The sequence below is a fragment of the Myxocyprinus asiaticus genome, chromosome 32 (genome assembly GCF_019703515.2).
Source record: "Myxocyprinus asiaticus isolate MX2 ecotype Aquarium Trade chromosome 32, UBuf_Myxa_2, whole genome shotgun sequence".
Taxonomy (NCBI): Eukaryota; Metazoa; Chordata; class Actinopteri; order Cypriniformes; family Catostomidae; genus Myxocyprinus; species Myxocyprinus asiaticus.
In genome coordinates, this window is record NC_059375.1 from 36,663,642 (window position 1) to 36,686,933 (window position 23,292).

General features: G+C 41.5%; 3 protein-coding genes across 8 annotated transcripts in view; 2 read left to right on the forward strand and 1 right to left on the reverse strand.

Annotated features, from left to right (window-relative positions):
• The window catches only part of LOC127423662 (60S ribosomal protein L38-like), a 175,525-nt gene extending 154,090 nt beyond the window's left edge, over positions 1-21,435 (forward strand). For 2 of the 3 annotated variants that reach the window (XM_051668171.1, XM_051668172.1), the window contains exons 2-5: positions 15,161-15,186; positions 17,017-17,077; positions 20,667-20,789; positions 21,368-21,435. In XM_051668171.1, the coding sequence (XP_051524131.1) occupies positions 15,184-15,186; positions 17,017-17,077; positions 20,667-20,789; positions 21,368-21,393 (213 nt within the window). In that variant the 5' untranslated portion in view covers positions 15,161-15,183 and the 3' untranslated portion in view covers positions 21,394-21,435. Of the gene's footprint in view, positions 1-14,915; positions 14,980-15,160; positions 15,187-17,016; positions 17,078-20,666; positions 20,790-21,367 lie in introns of those variants that run through there. The other variant, XM_051668169.1, reaches the window with a different exon arrangement.
• LOC127423658 (uncharacterized) overlaps positions 1-23,292 on the reverse strand; it is a 622,288-nt gene that overhangs the window by 493,688 nt on the left and 105,308 nt on the right. The window lies entirely within an intron of this gene.
• LOC127423652 (protein tweety homolog 2-like) overlaps positions 21,579-23,292 on the forward strand; it is a 107,000-nt gene continuing 105,286 nt past the window's right edge. For all 4 annotated transcript variants that reach the window (XM_051668154.1, XM_051668156.1, XM_051668155.1 and 1 more), the window contains exon 1: positions 21,579-22,676. In XM_051668154.1, the coding sequence (XP_051524114.1) occupies positions 22,548-22,676 (129 nt within the window). In that variant the 5' untranslated portion in view covers positions 21,579-22,547. The remainder of the gene's footprint in view (positions 22,677-23,292) is intronic.

The following is a 23,292-nucleotide window of genomic DNA, read 5'->3' on the forward strand; positions in this document are numbered from 1 at the left end:
ATTTGCGGACACTGATTTTGAATGGGTTTTGCCATTTTGGTCAATTATTGTGTGTGGCAGCGGGGGCGTGGTCGAGCGTCCATCCGGGGAGAGAGAAAGCGGTAAGGGTGCTGATACCTGAGTTAAATTATGTCTAACACCTGTCTCTAATTCCAGTGAGCATGGGGAGAGCGGCATATAAGCGGCCACACCACCAGCAGATGGAGAGAGAGTCAGGGGCAAGAAACCTTATTGTGGAGCTGATGAGCTATTGTTGTGAAACTGATGAATTATTATTGTGAAGCTGAAGAGTCATTATTGTGAAGCTGCTGAGTCATTGTGAAGCTGTAAAGCGCTGGAGTATATTAATTAAAGCCTTACTTGTGAGGAATAAGCTCTCCTGTGTCCTCCTGCTGTGAAGGTCCTTTACACTTGTGCCGAAACCCGGGAATTTGTTTAAAGACCGCACGCCCCATGGAGTCCTTCCCACTGTCCGATATCATAAAGTCCCTCGCCGACCTACATCAGACCCACCAACAGGCTCTGCTTGAGCTCCGCCAAGATCAGGAACGCTGCTTCCATGAGGTCCTTAGAGCTCAGGCGGAGGACCGGCAGGCCATTCGGAGCCTTCTCAACCAGGAGAAAGCCCCGGAAGCGACCCTGGACAACAGCAGCCCCCTGCCCCCGCCCCACACTGATGCAGATGGGGGCGGAAGATGATCCAGAAGCCTTCCTCAACTTGTTCGAGCGCACTGCTGAAATCTGGGGCTGGCCACACGCACAGTGAGCGGCCCGGCTCATACCTTTGCTGTCCGGGTAAGCCCAGCTTGCAGCACAACAACTGCCGGCGGCTGATCTCCTGGTCTACAGTGACCTGAAGAAGACCATCCTGCAGTGGGTCAGCTGGAGCCCAGAGCAATACTGACAACTGTTCCACACGATGAAGCTGGAAGGAGCCGGCCGCCCGTTCACCTTCTCTCAGCGGCTCCATGATGCCTGCCGGAAATGGCTGCTGGCGGGGGACCACGACATTGAGGGAGTGGTCGACCAAGTAGTGCTGGAACAGCTGATCCGCCGGCTTCCAAAAGGTCCAGTGCCTTCGCCCGGTGTCACTGGAGGAAGAGGTCCAGCTGGCGGAGGACCATATGGCGGCGTGCCCAAGGGCGGAAGAGCCCTCTCCCTCTCTCTCTCCTTCTTCTGTGTTTCCTCCCATCTCTTCCCACTCCCCCCTCCCCTCTCACTCTGTCCTCTCTCCAGGCTCTGTTCCTTCACCCCAGAGGTGTGGAAACCTGCCGCCAAAGCCGGCTCCTTGCTTGTGCTGGTTTATCCCTTTCCCGGCGACTTCCCGCTCTCCCCCTCAGTTGGATGTACCTGCCCCTTCAAGTGTGGGCGTAGCATCCTGTGATGGAGCTGGGAACTGTAGTCCGGATCCCCAATGCACCACAGGCCCCCGACCGGGCTGGAGGGTACAGGATACTGGTAACAGTCAAGGGGAGTACACACAAAGCCTTGGTGGACACGGGTTTTAAGCAGACCACTGTCCACCAATGCTTCGTTCAACATGAGGCTTTGGGCACAACTAAAAGGGTGAGGGTGAAATGTGTACATGGGGATATTCACAACTACCCTGTGGTGACCCTCATTATTAAATTTTGGGGAACAAAGCATAGAGTGGAGGCCGTGGTTAGTTCCCCACTCACCCATCTGCTGATTTTGGAGACTAATTGGCCTGAGTTCAGAAACATATTAAAGGGCATATGCGCGGATGGGTCCTGCACAAAAGCGACGAGATGTGAAATGTGTGATCCTCTGGCAGGGGAGGCGGAGCCGGGGCCGTCTTCGTCAGCTCCATGACATGGCCGCAGCCCCTCCCATCCTCGGGGGATTTCCTGAAGGGGATTTCCCTTTGGAACAGTCACGAGATGAAACTCTCAAGCACGCCTTCGACCAAGTGAAAGTGATCGATGTTCAAGAGCTCCAGCTGAATGTCGCACTTTCATATCCCTATTTCGCAATTATGAACGAGAGGTTGTATAGAGAGACGCAGGACACTCAAACTAAGGAAGATACAACCCAGCTCTTAATACCGCGGAGCTGCCAGGAAATGGTGTTCCAGGCAGCTCATTATAATCCCATGGCGGGGCATCTAGGGAAAGAAAAACATTGAACCGACTAATAGCCTGTTTTTATTGCCCGGTCATTGGTGGCGATGTTCGCAGGTGATGTGCAGCTTGCTGTGAATGTCAGCTGGTGAACCCACGGGCCACCCCAAAAGCGTCATCGCGCCCCCTTCAGCTAATCAAGGTCCCCTTCGAGAGAATTGGCATGGATCTTGTCGGGCCATTAGAGCGGTCAACACGCAGACATCACTTTGTATTGATCCTAGTGGACTATGCAAGCAATATCTGGAAGCAGTGCCCCTGCGCAACATCTCAGCACGCAGTGTTGCGGAGGCACTCTTCAAAATAATCTCCTGGGTGGGGATTCCGAAAGAAATCCTCACCAATCAGGGCACAACCTTTATGTCGGAGCATGGAGAACCCGCGGGGTTCTCCATGCTCCGAGCGGACAGAGCGAAAGACCTCTCAGGTAAAACTAGAGGAGGTGGTGTATGTTTTATGATCAACAAATCCTGGTGTGATCAGAGGAACGTACATTCCATCAAGTCTTTCTGTTCTCCTGATCTGGAATTTCTTATGCTTCTGTGTCGACCATTCTGGCTACCGAGGGAATTCACAGCGGTCATTATCACTGCTGTGTACATTCCCCCACAAGCCGACACAGACCGGGCACTCAAGGAACTGTATGGGAGTATAAGTGAGCAGGAAACCGCGCACCCTGAGGCCGCGTTCATTGTGACCGGGGACTTAAAATCAGTCGCACCAAAATATCACCAGCACATTAGTTTCAACACACGAGGGGACCGGGTTTTGGACCATTGCTACTCTCCGTTCCGGGATGGCTACAAATCCCTCCCCCGCCCACCATTTGGCAAATCGGACCACTCTTCCATTCTGCTTCTGCCCGCTTACAGGCAGAAACTGAAACAGGAAGCACCCACCCTCAGAACGATCCAGTGCTGGTCGGACCAATCAGATTCTACGCTACAAGACTGTTTTGATCGCACGGACTGGGGGATGTTCCGGTCCGCCTCTGATGACGACATCGAGCTTTACGCTGATAGCGTAATGTGTTTCATCAGAACGTGTGTAGAGGAAGTGATTCCGACCAGAACTGTGCGAATCTATCCGAATCAGAAGCCGTGGATCAACAGCGATGTTCGCACGGCACTTAATGTGCGGACCTCCGCTTTTAATTCCGGGAACGCGGAGGAGCATAAACAAGCCAGTTATGCCCTCCGAAAAACTATCAAAACAGCAAAACGCCAGTACAGGAGTAAGATTGAAGGACAGTTTAACACCACCAACTCTAGAAGCATGTGGCAGGGAATTAACATCATCACGGACTTTAAAGGGAATAAAAACTCCGCCATGAACACCGCTGCCTCTCTACCGGATGAGCTAAATACTTTTTATGCTCGTTTTGAGGGAAATAACACTGCCCTCGCGGAGAGAGCTCTCGCGGCTGAAGCTACAGAGGTTAGTTCACTCTCCGTCTCTGTAGCGGATGTAACCCGATCCTTCCGACGGGTGAATATCCGCAAAGCCGCGGGTCCAGACGGCATTCCGGGCCACGTCATCAGAGCGTGCGCGAACCAGCTGGCGGGTGTTTTTACGGACATTTTCAACCTTTCCCTCTCTTTGTCTGTAGTCCCCATATGCTTTAAAACATCCACCATTGTGCCTGTTCCAAAACAATCGAAAATAACTTGTTTAAATGACTGGCGTCCTGTTGCTCTGACCCCCATCATCAGCAAATGTTTTGAGAGACTAATCAGAGATTACATCTGCTCTGTATTACCACTCAATCTTGACCCGCTGCAGTTTGCTTACCGCAACAACCGCTCCACTGATGATGCCATTGCATCTACAATACACACTGCTCTCTCCCACCTGGAAAAAAAGAACACTTATGTGAGAATGCTGTTTGTAGACTACAGCTTAGCATTCAACACCATAGTGCCCTCCAAGCTAGATGAGAAACTCCAGGCTCTGGGCTTAAACAGCTCGCTGTGCAGCTGGATCCTGGACTTCCTGTCAAGCAGACGCCAGGTGGTTAGAATAGGCAGCAACATCTCCTCATCACTGACCCTCAACACTGGAGCCCCGCAGGGCTGTGTTCTCAGCCCACTACTGTATTCCCTGTACACACATGACTGTGTGGCAACACATAACTCCAATGCCATCATTAAGTTTGCTGATGACACGACGGTGGTAGGTCTGATCACTGACAATGATGAAACAGCCTACAGAGAGGAGGTGCACACTCTGACACACTGGTGTCAGGAGCACAACCTCTCCCTCAACGTCAGTAAGACAAAGGAGCTTGTGGTGGACTTCAGGAGAAAAGACAGAGAACACAATCCAATCACCATCAATGGAGCACCAGTGGAGAGAGTCAGCAGCTTCAAGTTCCTGGGTGTCCACATCACTGAGGAACTCACATGGTCCGTCCACACTGAAGTCGTTGTGAAGAAGGCTCATCAGCGCCTTTTCTTCCTGAGACGGCTGAGGAAGTTTGGAATGAACCGCCACATCCTCACACGGTTCTACACCTGCACTGTGGAGAGCATCCTGACTGGCTGTATCTCCGCCTGGTACGGCAATAGCACTGCCCACAACCGCAAAGCACTGCAAAGGGTGGTGCGAACTGCCAAACACATCATCGGAGGTGAGCTTCCCTCCCTCCAGGAAATATATACAAGGCGGTGTGTGAAAAAAGCTCGGAGGATCATCAGAGACTCCAGCCACCCGAGCCATGGGCTGTTCTCACTGCTACCATCAGGTAGGCGGTATCGCAGCATCAGGACCCGCACCAGCCGACTTCATGATAGCTTCTTCCCCCAAGCAATCAGACTTCTGAACTCTTGATCTCCCACGATCAAAATACATCAGCCCTGCACTTTATTACTCTTTTATCTCACACCGGACTGTCATAAATTATATTACTGTCATTATATTATGTCTCTCTTAACAACTGACTATCAACCGACAGCCTGAATGTCAATACAGTACAATACTGTACATTCTATATATATACTTTTTTCATATATATTTTAATTTTTATTGAATAATGTGTATCTATATAGTATCTATATAGTAAAAAACAAAAAAAAAAACAAAAACAGCATATTGTATACTGTACAGTGTATGTTATTATTTGTATATTGTTGAGTGTAATTGTGTATAACAGATGTTTAAATTGTGTTGTGTTAATTTGATGTTTTAAGTTGTGTAATTATGTATAACAGATGTTTAAATTGTGTTGTGTTAATTTGATGTTTTAAGTTGAGTGTAATTATGTATAACAGATGTTTAAATTGTGTTGTGTTAATTTGATGTTTTAAGTCGAGTTTAATTATGTATAACAGATGTTTAAATTGTGTTGTGTTAATTTGATGTTATTGTAAATTGGTATATGTCTCATCACTGTCACGACTGCTATGTTGATCGGAACTGCACCCAAGAATTTCACACACCATTGCACTTGTGTATATGGCTGTGTGACAATAAAGTGATTTGATTTGATTTGATTTGATGTCACGGACACTACACAAGCTTTACGAATTATTGGGCATTAAGTCAATTCACACCAGCGTTTATCATCCACAAACAGATGGCCTGGTGGAGCGATTTAATAAAACCCTTAAAAATATGATTCGTAAGTTCATGCACGAGGATGCTAGAAATTGGGACAAATGGCTCGATCCCTTGTTATTCACAGTACGAGAGTTCCCACAAGCCTCCACTGGGTTTTCCCCATTCGAGCTGCTGTATGGGCAGCGCCCACGTGGCGTGCTTGATGTCATACGTGAAGCTTGGGACCTTCAACCAGTAAGAATGAAATTCAATATGTTCTTGAACTCAGAGCAAAACTCTACACCTTGGGGCAATTAACACAGGAGAATTTGCTCCAAGCTCAAGAACGACAGAGCCGACTGTAACACAGGGGAACTCGGCTACGGGAATTTGCACCGGGAGATAAGGTACTCATATTACTCCCCATATCGAGCTCCAAATTACTCGCCAAGTGGCAAGGACCCTTTGAGATCACACGACGAGTGGGGGAACTCGATTATGAGGTAAAGCGAACCGATAGAGGGGGTGCATGTCAAATTAATCACCTCAACCTCCTGAAATTGTGGAGGGAGGCGGCCCCTGTTATGTTGGCTACGGTAGTTCTGGAGAGGGCGGAGCTTGGGCCGGAGGTAAACACAAAAAACAATCACGTCAGAGACCACCTCCCACCGTACCAACTCGCAGAGGTTGCCAAACTACAACAAGCATTTGCAGACATGTTTTGCCCTCTACCGGGTTACACAAACCTCATCCAGCACCACATCGAGACCAAGCTGGAGGGTGGTGGTACGTACCCATCCCTACCGATTGCCCGAACATAAAAAAAATTGTCCGGGAAGAATTGGATGCAATGCTCGATATGGGGGTAATAGAGCAATCCCACAGCAACTGGTCCAGCCCGGTTGTTCTGGTGCCTAAGAGTGATGGGTCTGTACGGTTCTGTGTGGATTATAGAAAAGTCAACGCGGTGTCTAAATTTGATGCCTACCCAATGCCTCGTATTGATGAGTTGCTCGATTGGTTGGGCACTGCTCGTTTTTACTCAACACTGGATTTGACAAAGGGTTATTGGCAGATCCCCTTGACACCAATTTCCCATGAAAAAACAGCTTTCTCCACACCGTTCGGATTACACCAATTTGTGATACTTTGGTTCGATTTGTTTCAGTGCCTCATGGACTGAATCCTCAGACTGCATTCAGCTTAAGCCGCTGCCTATTTGGATGACATCATCATTTATAGCAATGAATGGCAGCGGCATATGCAGCATCTGAGGGCAGTTCTGAGGTCGCTGCAATGGGCGGGGCTCACAGCAAACCCTAAGGAGTGCGCGATTGGGCAGGTGGAGGTACGGTATCTGGGGTTCCACTTGGGCCACAGGTTGGTGTGTCCCCAAATTGACAAGACGGCGGCGATTGCGACCTGCCCGAGACCCAAGACCAAAAAGGGGGTGAGATCCTGGGGCTGGCTGGCTATTATAGGAGATTTGTGCCTAACTATTCGGACGTCACCAGCCAGCTGACTGATCTCACTAAAAAGGGAGCTCCAGACCCGGTCCAGTGGACGGAGCAGTGCCAACAGGCGTTTATGCAGGTTAAAGCCGCACTTTGTGGGGGGCTGCTTTTACATGCACCTAATTTCTCTCTCCCTTTTGTATTGCAGACGGACACTTCATACAGGGGGCTGGGGGCCGTGCTCTCACAGGTGGTGGAGGGGGAGGAGCGTCCGGTGCTGTACAAGCTCTCCTTGAGGGAAACAAAGTACAGCACCATGGAAAAGGAGTTTCTGGACATCAAGTGGGCGGTCATCACACTCTGTTAATACCTGCTGGGGCAGGCCTTCACCCTCTACTCAGATCACGCCCCACTCCAAAGGCTCTACCGCATGAAAGATACCAACGTGCGAATCACCCGGTGGTATCTGGCTCTCCAGCCCTTCAAATTCGCAGATGGCTGTCACCTACTTCCTTTCCAGAAATGGGGGGAGGGGGGTAGACAGGCCGGATGGCTCCCCGGCCTGAGTCGGGCAATGGAGATATGTGGCAGCAGGGGCGTGGTCGAGCATCCGTCCGGGGAGAGAGAAAGCAGTAAGGGCGCTGACACCTGAGCTAAATTATGTCTAACACCTGTCTCTAATTCCAATGAGCATGGGGAGAGCGGCATATAAGTGGCCATGCCACCAGCAATGGAGAATGAATCAGGGGCAAGAAACCTTATTGTGGAGCTGATGAGCTATTGTTGTGAAACTGATGAATTATTATTGTGAAGCTGAAGAGTTATTATTGTGAAGCTGCTGAGTCATTGTGAAGCTGTAAAGCACTGGAGTATATTAATTAAAGCCTTACTTGTGAGGAATAAGCTCTCCTGTGTCCTTCTGCTGTGAAGGTCCTTTACATTGTGGTATTACTTATTTCAGATTTACTCGACCCCAAAAGGCACATAAAAACAAGACGAATTGTGGTTAGTTGCTTTACGTTGGTCAGACGTAGTCTCTTCCTGTCTAAGTAGGAGGTTCATGGCCAGAATAAGTTGCAAAATTAACCAGACTTTATGCCGATCGTCATAAGTTAGATAGACCTAGATGCTCACAAGAACACTTGAATGTGGTTCAGTTCCATATTCAAGTTTCAAATCCTCAGCAAATCCTTTGCAAACCTAATAGACAATTAAAAGATTGTTCCTTTTATTCTCATTTATGGTTCCATCAGAATCCAAACCATGATTGATGCAGGGCCAGCGCCACGCATTACTTCTGGCCACGCACACAGAGAAGCTTGTGTTTGTCTCACCTGAATGGCTGAGTGATGGACTGCATGTCGTTACTTTCGAAGTTGCAGCAAACATAGCACACATCTATACTAATTGTTCAAAGACTCTATTTAAGCCCTGTGATGCGGTGGTACGCATTTCAATTTCACAACAAATCTCCATTCAGTTGAATTCAGAGGTCAATATTGTATGTTTTATTAATTTAATTTTGTTAAAGATTACACAATTCAAAAATATGGAAATTTATTATGAAATTAAAATGTGTAAATATAAAAAATATCCTTTAATATTTTGTGCCCACATTACATTCCTGTCTTTTCTACCATTGTATATTTTGGTGAGACCTCTTCAAGGAATGAGGATCTGATCAGCTCTAACAAATACAAATCATAAGAACCAAAATCATCATATTTGCACTCATAAATCACAAGATGTTACTTTGTGAATAAGACAGTTGTGCTCTATCAGCTTTAAATGAAGAAGAAACAACCCCATGGCATCTTTCTCTTTACTTGGCTCTCTTAATCCCAATATATAAATCTGATTATAATCTCAGTGCAATCATATGAACCAAACATAACCAATTTTCCAGTTTTTAGACTATATCTCTGGAATTGAGGAATGTAGCCAGTTTTTGCATGTATATAGGAAATACAGCCTCTGTAAGTGGTAAAAAATCACCCTCTCATGCATCTCTCCTCTGTTTCATTAGCTGCACCTGCCATCTAGTGCCACTGCAACCAAAGTGACAGTAGAAAAAAGCGTTTATATAAAACATAAATGCTTTTCAGAACTGGAAAGATTTGCACCTAATCATCCATCTGAAATATGCTTTTCAAATTTTAAGTTTTAATGCACAACCTGCAACAAACACCTTTAAGTCCTGACTGCAATCAGACAGGATTTAATAAGTTCCCTGAATGGAGGCAGAAAAAACACAGAGCCAAATGAACCTAATCAACATTCGCTCAGTGGAAAGAACAGTGCTGAGGGATCTGCCTTCTGCCTTCTACTTGGGCCAAAACCCATATGAGGCTATGGGACCATAATTAGAGTGAAGAGGGCAGTGGTGATGTCTACCTTTATTAATTAAGTGCAGAGAGGCAGACATTACTCAAGAACCCAACACATGGGGTGAAATCAACTCACACGCCAGATGTGTGAATTATTTATTTGCATTACATGTATTCATTTGGCAGACACTTTTATTCAAAGTAGCTTGCAGTGCAGGAAGGCCTATACCATTCAGCTTCAGGAACTCAATCTGAACTTGATCTGAAAAAATGACAGGCTGTCCAGGTTGTGCCAGATAAGCACATGGTCTGGAGGAAAGCATACATAAAAAATAAATAAAAATGTTGCTAAATGTGAAATGTAAAATATGATTGCCAATCACAGAAACACGTGTAACTCAAAATATTTCAAATAACTTTAACATTTAATTTCACTAATAATCAAACATCACACCTTAACGATTCCAAGTTGCCAACGTATAACATCTTATAGGCTACTGCTGCCCATTTGGCACCCCAACAGGTGTAAACACGGAAAGCTGCCCTTGTTAATCGCTAATGAATCAAATCTCTCTGTTAACAACAACTCTGAGAAGATGCAAAGTGCATGCTATGGATTTAGAAATAGGCAGTACAATAAAATAGAAATAAACTTAGCATATGCAGTGCACCAAGGGCGTAGGTTTGGTTTGAAAGTTGGTTGGGACATATTATAAGGAGGATAGTAGGCCTTCAAACTGTTAGTTTTAAGAAAATGCGAGTCAGTCTAGTAATAAGAAAAATAAAATTTCCTCATAGAATATTTCCTGATAAAGTAACAAGCAGGGCTGCAGGTAGGATTTGTTTTTATGTTTTTTTAGTAGATCTACAATGAAAAATTATATCCAAAAGGGACATAAAGTGACATTCTGTAAAATGTATTATTCAAAAACATTGATAAATGACTGATAATTATCAGTTAACACAACTCCTGTAACATAGGCTGGCATTGACAGGCAGACGAAGACGATGATGATGTGAAGGACCCAAGTGCAGTTTATTCATAAATGTGAAAACCAAAAACCATGAACAGAAGCACTGGACTGGACTGGACTGGACTGGACTGGACTGGACTGGACTGGACTGGACTGGACTGGACTGGACTGGACTGGACTGGACAACCAACGATACATTCACAATACCTCACCAAGGACCATGGCAAACATGAGGGTATAAATACATGGACAAGGGTAACAAGACAACCAATGAACAGACAGAACTATAAACAAGATAACAAGACTAACAAACTAAAACCAATGAAAAGACTAGACTGATAATGAGTAACTCAAACAATGAACCAATGAAAACAAGACACATGAACATGGAGGGAAACAGGATATTACATGACCAGGAAACACATGACTATAAAACAGAAAATCACATGACATGAAACACAAAACATGAACAAAAACACATTAAACGTGACAACTCCTGCTTGCAACCAGCAGTGATTGGCCTGTAATATTCCTACCACATAGAAATAAAACTGACAAAAATTACCCTCTTTTCTCACTAAAATGATGTCCTTCATCCTCTAAAGACAGTGTGATTGCCTTTAGATAACATCTTACAATCTAAGAAGTAAGAATCAATACTACAGGATCAATGCACATAATGCATAAAAAATTAGGAAAATTCCTTGGTCAAAAGGGGTGTATAAATTCTGACCCAATGTTACTGTTTCAATATATTGTCATGGAAATAAAATATTTTTCTTTGTAGGCCTAGATAAGTCTCTGCCTCAGATAGCATACCCACAGACCAGCCAAAATCTGCCCACTGACCATCTGATGCATATTGCACTCAAAGCTGTATATTCTGCTTTGTTTTCTGTGTGTGAAATTAGTATGAATTAATATGACTTTTGCATAGACAGAAATTCTCATTTCATGGTCTACACATTTACGGCAATTTATTTTGTGTTTTCTGTACAAACATTTGTGGACACTGATTTTGAATAGGTTTTGCCATTTTGGTTAATTATTGTGGTATTACTTATTTCAGATTTACCTGACCCCAAACGGCACATAAAAACAAGACGAACTATGGTTGCTGTGTCTTATTCGCTTCCCAGATGTATATATTACCATATCAGCGAAGCCCTGCAGCGCTAAAGATAAAATTAAGTTGAGCAAAACTAATGATGGTCAGATGAACCTTTCCTCTTATTCTCATTTATGGTTCCATCAGAATCCAAACCATGATTGATGCAGGGCCAGCACCACGCATTACTTCTGGCTACGCACACAGAGAAGCTTGTGTTTGTCTCACCTGAATGGCTCAGTGATGGACTGTGTGTCATTACCTACGAAGTTGCAGCAAACTTGGCACACATCTATACTAATGGTTCAAAGACTCTATTAAAGAAAAGCCCTGTGATGTGGTGGTACGCATTTCAATTTCACAACAAATCTCCATTCAGTTGAATTCAGAGGTCAATATTGTATGTTTTATTAATTATAGTTTTGTTAAAGATTACACAATTCATGGAAATTTATTATGAAATTAAAATGTGTAAATCTAAAAAATATCCTTTAATATTTTGTGCCCACATTACATTCCTGTCTTTTCTACCACTGTACATTTTGGTGAGACCTCTTCAAGGAATGAGGATCTGATCAGCCCTAACAAATACGAATCATAAGAACCGAAATCATCATATTTGCACTCATAAATCACTAGATGTCACTTTGTGAATAAGACAGTTGTGCTCTATCAGCTTTAAATGAAGAAGAAACAACCCCATGGCATCTTTCTCTTTACTTGGCTCTCTTAATCCCAATATATAAATCTGATTATAATCTCAGTGCAATCATATGAACCAAACATAATCAATTTTCCTGTTTTAGCCTGTATCTCTGGAATTGAGGAATGTAGCCAGTTTTTACGTGTATATAGGAAATACAGCCTCTGTAAGTGGTAAAAAAAAAAAAGCGCCTCTCTCCTCTCTGTCATAATTCATGCATCTCTCCTCTGTTTCATTAGCTGCACCTGCCATCTAGTGCCACTGCAACCAAAGTGACAGTAGAAAAAAAGCTTTTATATAAAACATAAATGCTTTTCAGAACTGGAAAGATTTGCACCTAATCATCCATCTGAAATATGCTTTTTAAATTTTAAGTTTTAATGCACAACCTGCAACAAACACCTTTAACTCCTGACTACAATCGGACAGGATTTAATAAGTTCCCTGAATGGAAGCAGAAAAAACACAGAGCCAAATGAATCTAATCAACATTCGGCTCAGTGGAAAGAACAGTGCTGATGATCTGCCCTATGCCTTCTACTTGGGCCAAACCCATATGAGGCTATGGGACAGTAATTCGAATGAAGAGGGTAGCGGTGATGTCTGCCTTTATTAATTAAGTGCAGAGAGGCAGACATTACTCAAGAACCCAACACATGGGGTGAAATCAACTCACACGCCAGATGTATGAATTATTTATTTACATGACAGATGGACATAGCTCGTCTAAGCGTACATTTACATGTATTCATTTGGCAGACACTTTTATTCAAAGTAACTTGCAGTGCAGGAAGGCCTATACCATTCAGCTACAGGAACCCAATCTGAACTTGATCTGAAAAAACGACTGGCATCCAAGGTTGCCCATATAAGCGCATGTGCAATGCAGTTTCTGGCTTGGATTAGTCAATTCTGAACACCCATATATAAAATTGAGCTTGTGCTTTGCTTGCAAAACCAAGGTCTGGAGGAAAGCTTATGTGACGTTCCTGTTCTACCCGCTCCGTACAGGACTCGAACCGGAGTTTTCGGCATAAGAGGAGAGCTCACTTACAAGGAGAATAAATGCTACAGCCTCTTCCATCAGTCGCTAGTGCACCTCTTAAGGTCAGGAGAGTGAGGTTTATACACATTGCACAGCTATCTATCAGCTAGCTACCGTTACACACGCAAAAAATATTGTCAATCACAGAAACACGTGTAACTCAAAATATTTCAAATAACTTTAACATTTAATTTCACTAATAATCAAACATCACACCTTAACGATGCCAAGTTGCCAACGTATAACATCTTATAGGCTACTGCTGCCCATTTGGCACCCCAACAGGTGTAAACACGGAAAGCTGCCCTTGTTAATTGCTAATGAATCAAATCTCTCTGTTAACAACAACTCTGAGAAGATGCAAAGTGCATCTTTTTTTTTTTTTCTTTTTTTTTTTATTATTATTATAGTAGATCTACAATAAAAATGGTATCCAAGAGACATAAAGTAGCATTCTGTAAAATGTATTATTCAGCATTAAACAAATGGAAATCTAAACAAAAGCTGGGCTAAATTAACAAGTAATATGTGCAAAATGTCATCTCAATATTTTATAAATTATGGGGAGAATTTACATTTACACTGTTTACTTCCCAACTCACCTCACTTCCACATATTTCACCCCCTTACAACTGTTCAAATTCAAAGGTGTCTTCCTTTAGAGACCGCTTACCGGCCGTAATAACAGAATCCTCCATTGGGGCGCATGCAAAAACTCAGGCATTTTAATTTTAATTTTTTATTTATTTTTTTTTTAAGACAAAGAAAATTTGTACACGAAAAGTATGCTTTTTAAATCTATTAATTTCAAGGATTTAACCTTTAATACAAATTGAAATTCGCCTGTGTAATCTCCAGAAAATAATTTTTAAAAGTCTTTAAGCAGTTATCACAAAGGACTGTGATTGGTCCACCATAAACCTCGCTGAGAAAAGTAACAGGTGCCACATGATACTGTTTCTGCGCTGAATCCATAAGATGCGGGACAATAATTTAAACATGAATTATGATACTGAGGAACTTTAATAGTCTTTCAAATAAAAATAAAAACATATGCTAAAGTTAACGTATTTTCTGTGTAGGGTAAATTATGTTGGTGGGGACATTTCTGATTTTCTAAAAATTTGGTATGGAATGTTGAAGGGGTGGATGAGGCCGATTGCACCACCTTTAGTGAGCCGCTGGCGCCCCCCTTTACATGGCGCCCCTATGCATTGCATACCTTGCATATATGGTTTTTGCGCCTCTGCCTAAAGGGTTCTATCTCTCGCTTCATATTTGGAACCCCTAAAAGGTTCTATTTAGAACACTTTTTAATGGTTCTATCAAAAGGGTTCTTTGTGCCAGGTGAAAAACATTCTACATAGAACCTATAGGGGTTCCAAACATGCAACCGTAACATTCGTAACATTCAGAGAGAGAGAGAGAGAGAGAGAGAGAGAGAGAGAGAGAGAGAGATCTATCAAGACGATGGTTAGTCTAATCATGACTGTCTACAAACAGCAACGAGTGCTTCCTGTATTTTCTGTAGTAGTGTGACATGATAAGCAAACCTCTGCCACACCAGTAGATGTCCCTGTTAGTTTTGACCTTTGCAGATCAAAAGGCACCTCTTGGCCACCGTAGCTGCTTTATAATGCACGTTTACGCGGAAGTCCCGCCCCTTTTCCCCCCCTCGCTCGCAGGTTGTGTAAGTGTTAGCAGTTTAGCTCTGTCAAAATAATCCATTTAAATCTGCATCAATCTGTTAAACTACACGCTTCAAACATATACAACATGAAAGAATACATATAAATGTATTATTAATCGGAGTATTTGTTGGAAGTTGGTCATAATAGTGTTTTAATAAAGTCTGTTTTGTTGCATTGCAGGGTCCAGTCGCAACTGAAACGCAATGGTAAGAATATGTTCATATCTCCCTTAGTGTTATTGTATTAACTGATATTTCTTCACTGGTGTGCTGCTTTAGTAATAGTTATTAAATTAGTTTGTGCCAGAATGTGCTTAATAGTAGTACTTTGTGGGGTGAATTTGCTAGCTATTGATGTAGGCTAATTCTCCCCGGTGATTGTAAATGTCATTTACGTGGAGTTTTAAACCACAGTGTGCCTGATTTACATGTATACAGACAAATGTGTTATGTCCAGATGCGTTAATATGAATAAACTTAATGTTCTGAAAGCTCAGTTACATCAGGTTAGCATCCAACTAGACTGGTCAGATCACACCCCTGACAAGACAAGCATGTGTCAGAAATAAGGGATGCACCGATACCACTTTTTTCTCTATAGATTTCAATATCTGAAATCTAAGTGTCGCCCGATAGGATACCAGTGTTGTTTTTTGCATAATCAGTTTAGAATAGCTTTACATTATTGTGTGGAACTAATTGGGAGTACTTTTTAATATGTAAAGAAACACAAATCTCTAACTGCACGTTATTTTAATATAAATGTAAAGCTTATTAAGAATAAGTTTATTGCTAACTCGTCTACTGGATAGTGTAGCAGCAACATTAACAGTAATTCCAGTCTGTGTTCAGTAGAAAAGGCTTTATATATATATATATATATATATATATATATATATATATATATATATATATATATATACGCATTCAGATCTCTTTTTTTGTAAAATTTAGTTATAAGATATCAGTTCACTTTACATTCACAGTTATTTTTTGGAACCCATTCAACATAAATATTGTTAAGATTTGTAAACAAATAATAAGAAATTATTATTGCTATTATTATTGACTTTTAGGGTTTTAAATACAACAGTAATATTTGACTTTAAAACACTCAGGCTTTTATTTTGACATTCTGAACTCAACAGGAAGTGCTGTTTGAGACTGTTTGTAGGCAAGTTCACTAGTTCAATTCAAATTATGGTAAAACGCACCTCCGGTGCTCTTCTAAATGCATATTATAAGTTAACCAAACTATTGAGCATCTGTATATCTGAGATGTTGTTCGTGAGTAGCGCTCAAACATTGCGCACCGCGTGAAGGCCAGAAATAGCCACGAGTGTGTGTGTGTCAACAGAGCGCTGCGTGTACATATTATATATTTACTTAATAAACAGCCTTTTGTGATTCACAGAGCTATTGCATGTCTTCAAGTGACTTTGAATAAAATGCATGACTCATATGAACTAATTTAATGGTGTTTGTATGGTTATTTTATGTAATTTTTGGAGCTTGACAGTAGCAAACATGACTAACACAGTATCGGATTTGGATCTGGCTCGTCCGTCTAAAAACATCCGTATCGGAGCCAATACCGATCCAGAATGGCAGTATATTGAAATACAACACAGTCCATTGTATTTTTTTATTTTATTTTTTTCTCCCAATTTGGAATGCCCAAAGACATAGCGCTTGTGGAGGCTTCACGCCATCCACCCTCAACTCACCACACGCCCCACCAAGAACGAACCACATTATAGCGACCACGAGAAGGTTACCCCATGTGACTCTCCCCTCCCTAGCAACCGGGCCAATTTGGTTGCTTAGGAGACCTGGCTGGAGTCACTCAGCACGCCCTGGGATACGAACTAGTGAACTCCAGGGGTGGTAGCCGGCGTCTTTACCACTGAGCTACCCAGGCCTCCGTTCAGTCCATTGTATAATTATGAATATTTTAGGCTGTTGAAAGTTAGTTTAGTTTTAAAACATGTTGAATGGACTAATTGTATGTGTGTCATATTATCTTTCTCTGTTTAGCCACGCAAAATTGAAGAAATTAAAGATTTCCTGCTTACAGCAAGGAGGAAGGATGCCAAGTGTAAGTTAAATTTAAATTACCAGTCATGTCCTTCTGTTTATGGTGTTTCTATTCACATTAAGTGAAATATCATATGTCCTGGTCACCATTTTTATCAGGACATCATGTAGGATAAGGACCAACAACGGCGGTAAATATTTTTAGAAAGTAGGCTATCCAACAACACTGCCTTAAAGTAATTGTTTAGGGTTTTACAATAGTTAGAATTTATTTGTTTATGCATTTAAATGTGCAAGTTGTCCAAACACTTTGGGCCTGTTCTGTGCCCACAGTGCATTTACACGCTTGCTAGAACAATGATGAACCAAGTGCTGAGTTTTGCATCTCTCTGAAACGCCAGTTCCACCGGTTCACTGACACTTACACCTGTTAATACCTCTGCCTGATAGACAATTCCCAAGGGGTGCATGCTGTGTTTGCATTTTTCCACTGCAGGAACTATTCCTAGTTCTTGGAACTAGCTATTTCAGGTTCTTGTTGTTTTTCCACCATATGAACTAGTTCCATGTGGAACTAAAACCTGAACCAATTCAGGAACCTTTTTAGTACATGCTCTTGAGGGGGTAATTTCCTTGCAAAGTTGGAACTATTTGGGTGAAGTCAGAACAGCAAACGCTTCTCGTTTGTCAAGAAAAATGCGATACCAGCCATTTTTAAAAGTCCGGTTAGTAGCCTTCGTTAAAAATTAAGTTGTTGCTATTGTAGGCTTTTCAAATCGAAAGGTATAGATGGACAGACGCTGCTGTGCAGGATCTGCTGAGTATTTACAGAGGGGAAAAAAAGCAGCGCGAGTTTATAAAACAGACCAGAAATGAGGAGTACAAATAATCTGATTGCCCTGTAAAGTTAGGCTACTTCCACATTAATCTGGATACATTTGAAAACGCTGTTTTCGAAACACACTCCATCCACACTGTAGTTTCAAGCTTTTTCAAAAACTTGTGTGTCAACACTGAAATGTATGAAAACACTTAAATCTCCTTACAGCACATGTGAAAAATCACTGTTCCATGTACGGTCTGAAACGCAGTTGACGTGTTCCTTTACCACACAGCAATTCCAAGTAGACTTCCTGTCACCTTTGAAGGAATGCAATGTTAAGTATGTTCAAAGTAAACATTTTCTTTAACAACACTATCAAAGTGGATAGCAACGTTACCAAAGTGGATTGCAGGCACAACAACACAGCTAAAACATGGGCCGTCTTTATTGTTTTGGATTGAATGGATCACATGACGACAAATACGTCAACTGATATCTTAGTTTTCCCTGTCCACACTGCAATGCAAAGATGGCACTATAAATGACTACAAATGAAGGTACCGCTAAAGCCGTCTCTTCTTTGCTCTTGCCAGGGTTCCCACGGATCCTTAAAGTCTTAATGCCTTAAATTTAGTTTCCCAAAATGTAAGGTCATAAAAAGCCTTAAATATCTAAAATAATACAACAAAAGTCTTAAAGTCATTTAAAGAGGTCTTAATTTTGTTGGCAGAAAGACAGGAATCGTGATGTGACCTAATGTGATTATCAAACGTAATAAGAATACTATTTAAATAAATGCCTGCGCTGCATCCTTCAGAGTGAAAACATGGCACTGTTGTATTTTCTCCAAGCACGTGGGGGCTTGTGAGTGTTTTCAGCTGTTGCAGAGCAGTTCGCAATCTTCAAACCATATCGGAAATTTAAGACAAGTGATAACTAATGATCATCTGTTGATGATGTAGTGTTGATGGAATATGACAATGTTTACTTTTAATTGATTATTTTGAAATACGTTGTAGATTATTGAAAGAGTGCACATTTTATATCCCTTATCTGTTTGAACGAGCAGCTGGAAGTAGTGAAGCGCAAACATTTCAAAAGAGTCTCCATTGTATTTCAAAGTTAAAGTGCCTTTAAATTTAAGTTCCGTGCTATGAATCAAATCTCCCAACAGCCCCGCTGGTTATTGGTATTTTGGTTGCACCATAAACTGCATCTGGAATTTAGTTCAATTTGGAAACTTGAAGCCTCTGTCTGACCCTCCCCATCACAGGAAGGAAAGACTAGGAATAATTAATATAGGCTACCAATTTTAAAAGCTATTGGCAGATTAATTGCCTTTCAACATACTTGCTTATATCCTACCTGGTTTTACTGATAAGTAATGTTTAGGCCATGTTGCATGTGTGCTCCTGGCTGTTTAAGAGTCTGTGATGCATGATCATACCTGCCATGTGCGATGAACGGCAGCCGGTGGAGATTCTAGTCCCCCTAGGGTAAGATAGTGCCCCCGTAGGGAATAAGTGCACTACGCAGACTGCGTAATGTGCGTATAGGGAGCGGCGGTATCGGTCAGTAATACTATATTGAAGATGAATAATACCAAGAAACTGACCGTGTTTTCAGATGGTCTCTTACCTCCACAGCCTTCACAGTTTTAGCAATAAATGCTTAATGAAAAGTTGATATCCTTTCTTGTATGCTGAGACCCATGACCTATAAAAAAATATAATACATTTATTTCTTAGATTATTTATCTTTATGTATACATCTGTGTTGGTTTACATGTATTTAAGTTTATTTATTTTATTTTTTTCCTTCAACCGTACTAATCTTTATGACTCAGTGACTTTATTCATACATTGTTGGATCTATGTAATTTTGTACATATTATTGAACCTTCTGTTTTTCAATAAAAAAAAAATCCACAGTTTTAGCACAATGTGTGGACTTTTCAGACGACCCCTTACCCATCATATGAAAAATTTCCAACTTTAAATTAATCAATAAACAATCAATGTTAAATTGACGATCTGGAACGATTTCGCCGTGACTCCATCTGACCAGCTTACGGGAGAAATCACGTCCTGTATTGATTCGATTTGCATCATTTCATATTTAAATACAGGACGATCCCGTATAAGTGTGGATGCGGACAATTGTGAGTTTATCAGAAGAAAATGTAAATTGGGAGTACAGCGGGAGGAGGGGTGGAAAAGCAGGTATGCAAGTTTATTTTGAGATTGTGTTGGTTTGTTTTGGTATGGGGATACGGTATTTTATTTGTTCAGGTCTTGAAAAAGGTCTTAAAGTCTTACATTTTATTTTTAAAAACTCTGCAGCAACCCTGCTTGCGCTGCTGTTGTTTTTCATCTCTTACAAATCCGAGTGCATCTTGTCCATGTGAATTTTTTCACACACAAAAACAACTGGTCACTGAAAATCAACGTTTCACAGAATGGTCCATTGTTTATGTTTTGAAGTGAATCGGATCAGCTGTTGTCGCATCACATTCAGGCGTCACCACAATAGCATTTCACATGCGTCAAAGTTTTTTGTTTTTTTTTGTCCGTGGTGGAAAAACAACACTTTGAATTTAATCTAAACGAGTATAGTTCCACAACGAACTGATTTCAGTTCAGGTAGTAGTTCCACAGTTGTGTGGAAAAGTGCATATTAGCACTTTTTTTAAATTATAGAATCATTTTCAGCTTTGGGGATAGATAAAATCTTAATAGTCCTAAAATATCTTAGAATTGTAAGCATCACTTTTGGGTACTGCAAAATGTTGCTAGTATTGACCGATTTCTCGTTTGTTCCCCAACAGCCGTTAAGATCAAGAAGAACAAGGACAATGTGAAGTTCAAGGTGCGATGCAGCAGGTTCCTGTACACATTGGTCATCACAGACAAAGAGAAGGCTGAGAAGCTTAAGCAGTCCCTGCCCCCTGGTGAGTCTTCAGAACAACCAAAGACAACTAATAATGAAATTGAGTTGAAGAGATCTAGATCTTTCATTGCACAAACTGGATTTGGGTCTGCCTTAAAGGTGCTGTCAGTGACTCTTTTTTTCATGGAAAAGTAGGCAAAAAATGTTCCTACTCCTTTAAAGGTATTAATGATATAAGTTTTCTGAGATATAACCAAATATACCCTGATGGACATGTTGAGGTAAAAGATAATCTGGGCTCAGAGTTTGGATGTTTTAGGAAGAGATGTTTATCAGTTTTGATTCAGGCAGATATCAGGTGGATCTTGGAGTACTGATCATTTAAACAAATGGGTTGATCATTAAACAATATCAGTGCTTTTAGCTGTATTAAGTGTGCAAGTTGTCCAAACACTTTGGGCCTGTTATGTGCCCACTGTGCATTTACACGCTTGCTAGAACAATGATGAACCAAGTGCTGAGTTTCTCCTCTCTCTGAAACGCCAGTTCCACCGGTTCACTAACACAGCTTTACTCTTTATGACCATATACATTTTTTTAAATTAACACATTTGTGACCCCCTTTTCCTCTCATTTCAGGTCTGGCTGTGAAGGAGCTGAAGTAGATGTCTCTCTTGTACAAAATGTAATAAAATTGGGAATGTTAATACTCTGTGTCGTTTGTAGTTTTAGATGTTTGATTATTTTTATCCATGTTATAGAAGTTTTCTGGAGTGCTTATAAGATCTTTATATAGGTATTTTTTGTTTGCTGTGAATACAAGTTATTACAGTATCAGAATATAAAATCATCACGGACATGACACAATGCAGTTTAATACATTCTATACACAACTAGTAACTAAAGACCGGCCCAGACAATTTAATTATGACTTTTTATTTGAAAATAAAATAATAAGCTAAATTTAGATGCGAAGCAACTTAAAAGAGAAAATATGCAATTGAGGGAGAAAACAAGTACTGCAATGAGTGCTACAGTGGACTTAGAGCAGTAGTAATTGCAGACTAATCTAATGAAACAAAAATTATCTTGGTGTTAAACCGAAATAATTAGGAAATGGTATGTAATGCATGAGTGTTTAAGCATATTCAATCTGTAGTTTGTTTACAAATGTTTCTAATCCTTATATATCAGCTGTGTCGCTTCGGTTTATTTCGCCAGTGTCTGCAACTTCATAGGTTGTCCAGCAGATGGGAGCATTGCGTCAACTTTAGTCAAACTATTAAATTCGCATTTTATCTGCTTACTGAAGCCACTGGTCTTATATTCCTTTCTCTTAATTAACCCCTGTAAAGGCTATAAGACTTTTATATTCCTGCTGAATCTGTTTTGAGTGTAGTTTAGCCACCATCTAAAAAAACATATTCCTATTTAAGCGCGCTCCCGAGCTTCAGTCGTGCGCTCATTGAAGCGCGCACCCGGGTTCCTCGCTCATTTGACGGAATTCTCGGAGACGCGCTCGGAATGGCAGCGGCGGACGGGTCAGCACGAGACAAGGATTTAATGCAATAATTCCACATGTTCCGTTTATTCTCATGGGTTGCACTCTGTGGAAATACTTAGATATCGTCATATGTCCCCTTTCAGTACTTTTGTTTCTGTCCCAAATCTCTCTAATGTCTAAACACAAAGCTTTTGTTTGAGAAGACACATAAGAGTCGGATAAACGCGAAAGAAACACCCTAATTGTCCGTCTCTGTCCGGGAAAGTGATTTCTTCGTCGTCGTCGTTACTTTTGGAAAAATATTGTGGCTGAAGGATGTCTTCTGCACGCGTAGATTATATCGCTCCTTGGTGGACTTACTGGCTTAATCAGTTTCCTCATGTCAATTTGAGGTTTCAGCCCGTGGATCACACGTTTAACCCTCAAGAGGAGAACTACCAGCAGGTCAGTAGCCAATAAACCAAGACTTTTTTTTTTTTGTTTTGTTTTGTTTTTACATTTTTTGTAATAAGCAATGTATAACATGTTTTAGAAGTTCTTCAAAACAAATGTTGGAATGTTTTGGGGTCACAGACTTCTTAAAGAACCAAATGAATGACATGCAATCCATTTTCACGTGCAATGATTTTCTGCTTGATGTGCACACTACTGCCAATTTCCATTTTAGATTTTGTTGTATTTTTCAGTTTGACCTCAAACAGAAACGAAGCTACTGTTTTGCATAACAAAATAGTGAGGGATTGCCCTTACTGAAAATGTAATGCCTTTATGTTGTTCAGTATTTGTGTACTGGAATTTTATTAGGTCAGATACGGAAATCTAGAACATTGAGGGAAATTAATAGGGTTATTTCAAAATTACTGTTATTATTTGGGCTCTCTGGCAGGACTGTTGTCAAGGGGGTGTAAATGGGAATGTCCCACCAAGGACTTCTAATTTAGCCTACTCGGACTCGCATTGGCCCCAGTTTCTGGGACCCCAAACAACAAGGAAGTGAAATCAAACTCGGAACATGATGGTTAAATTGTCCTACATTTGAGTGTTTGTCTTAGTGTTTACT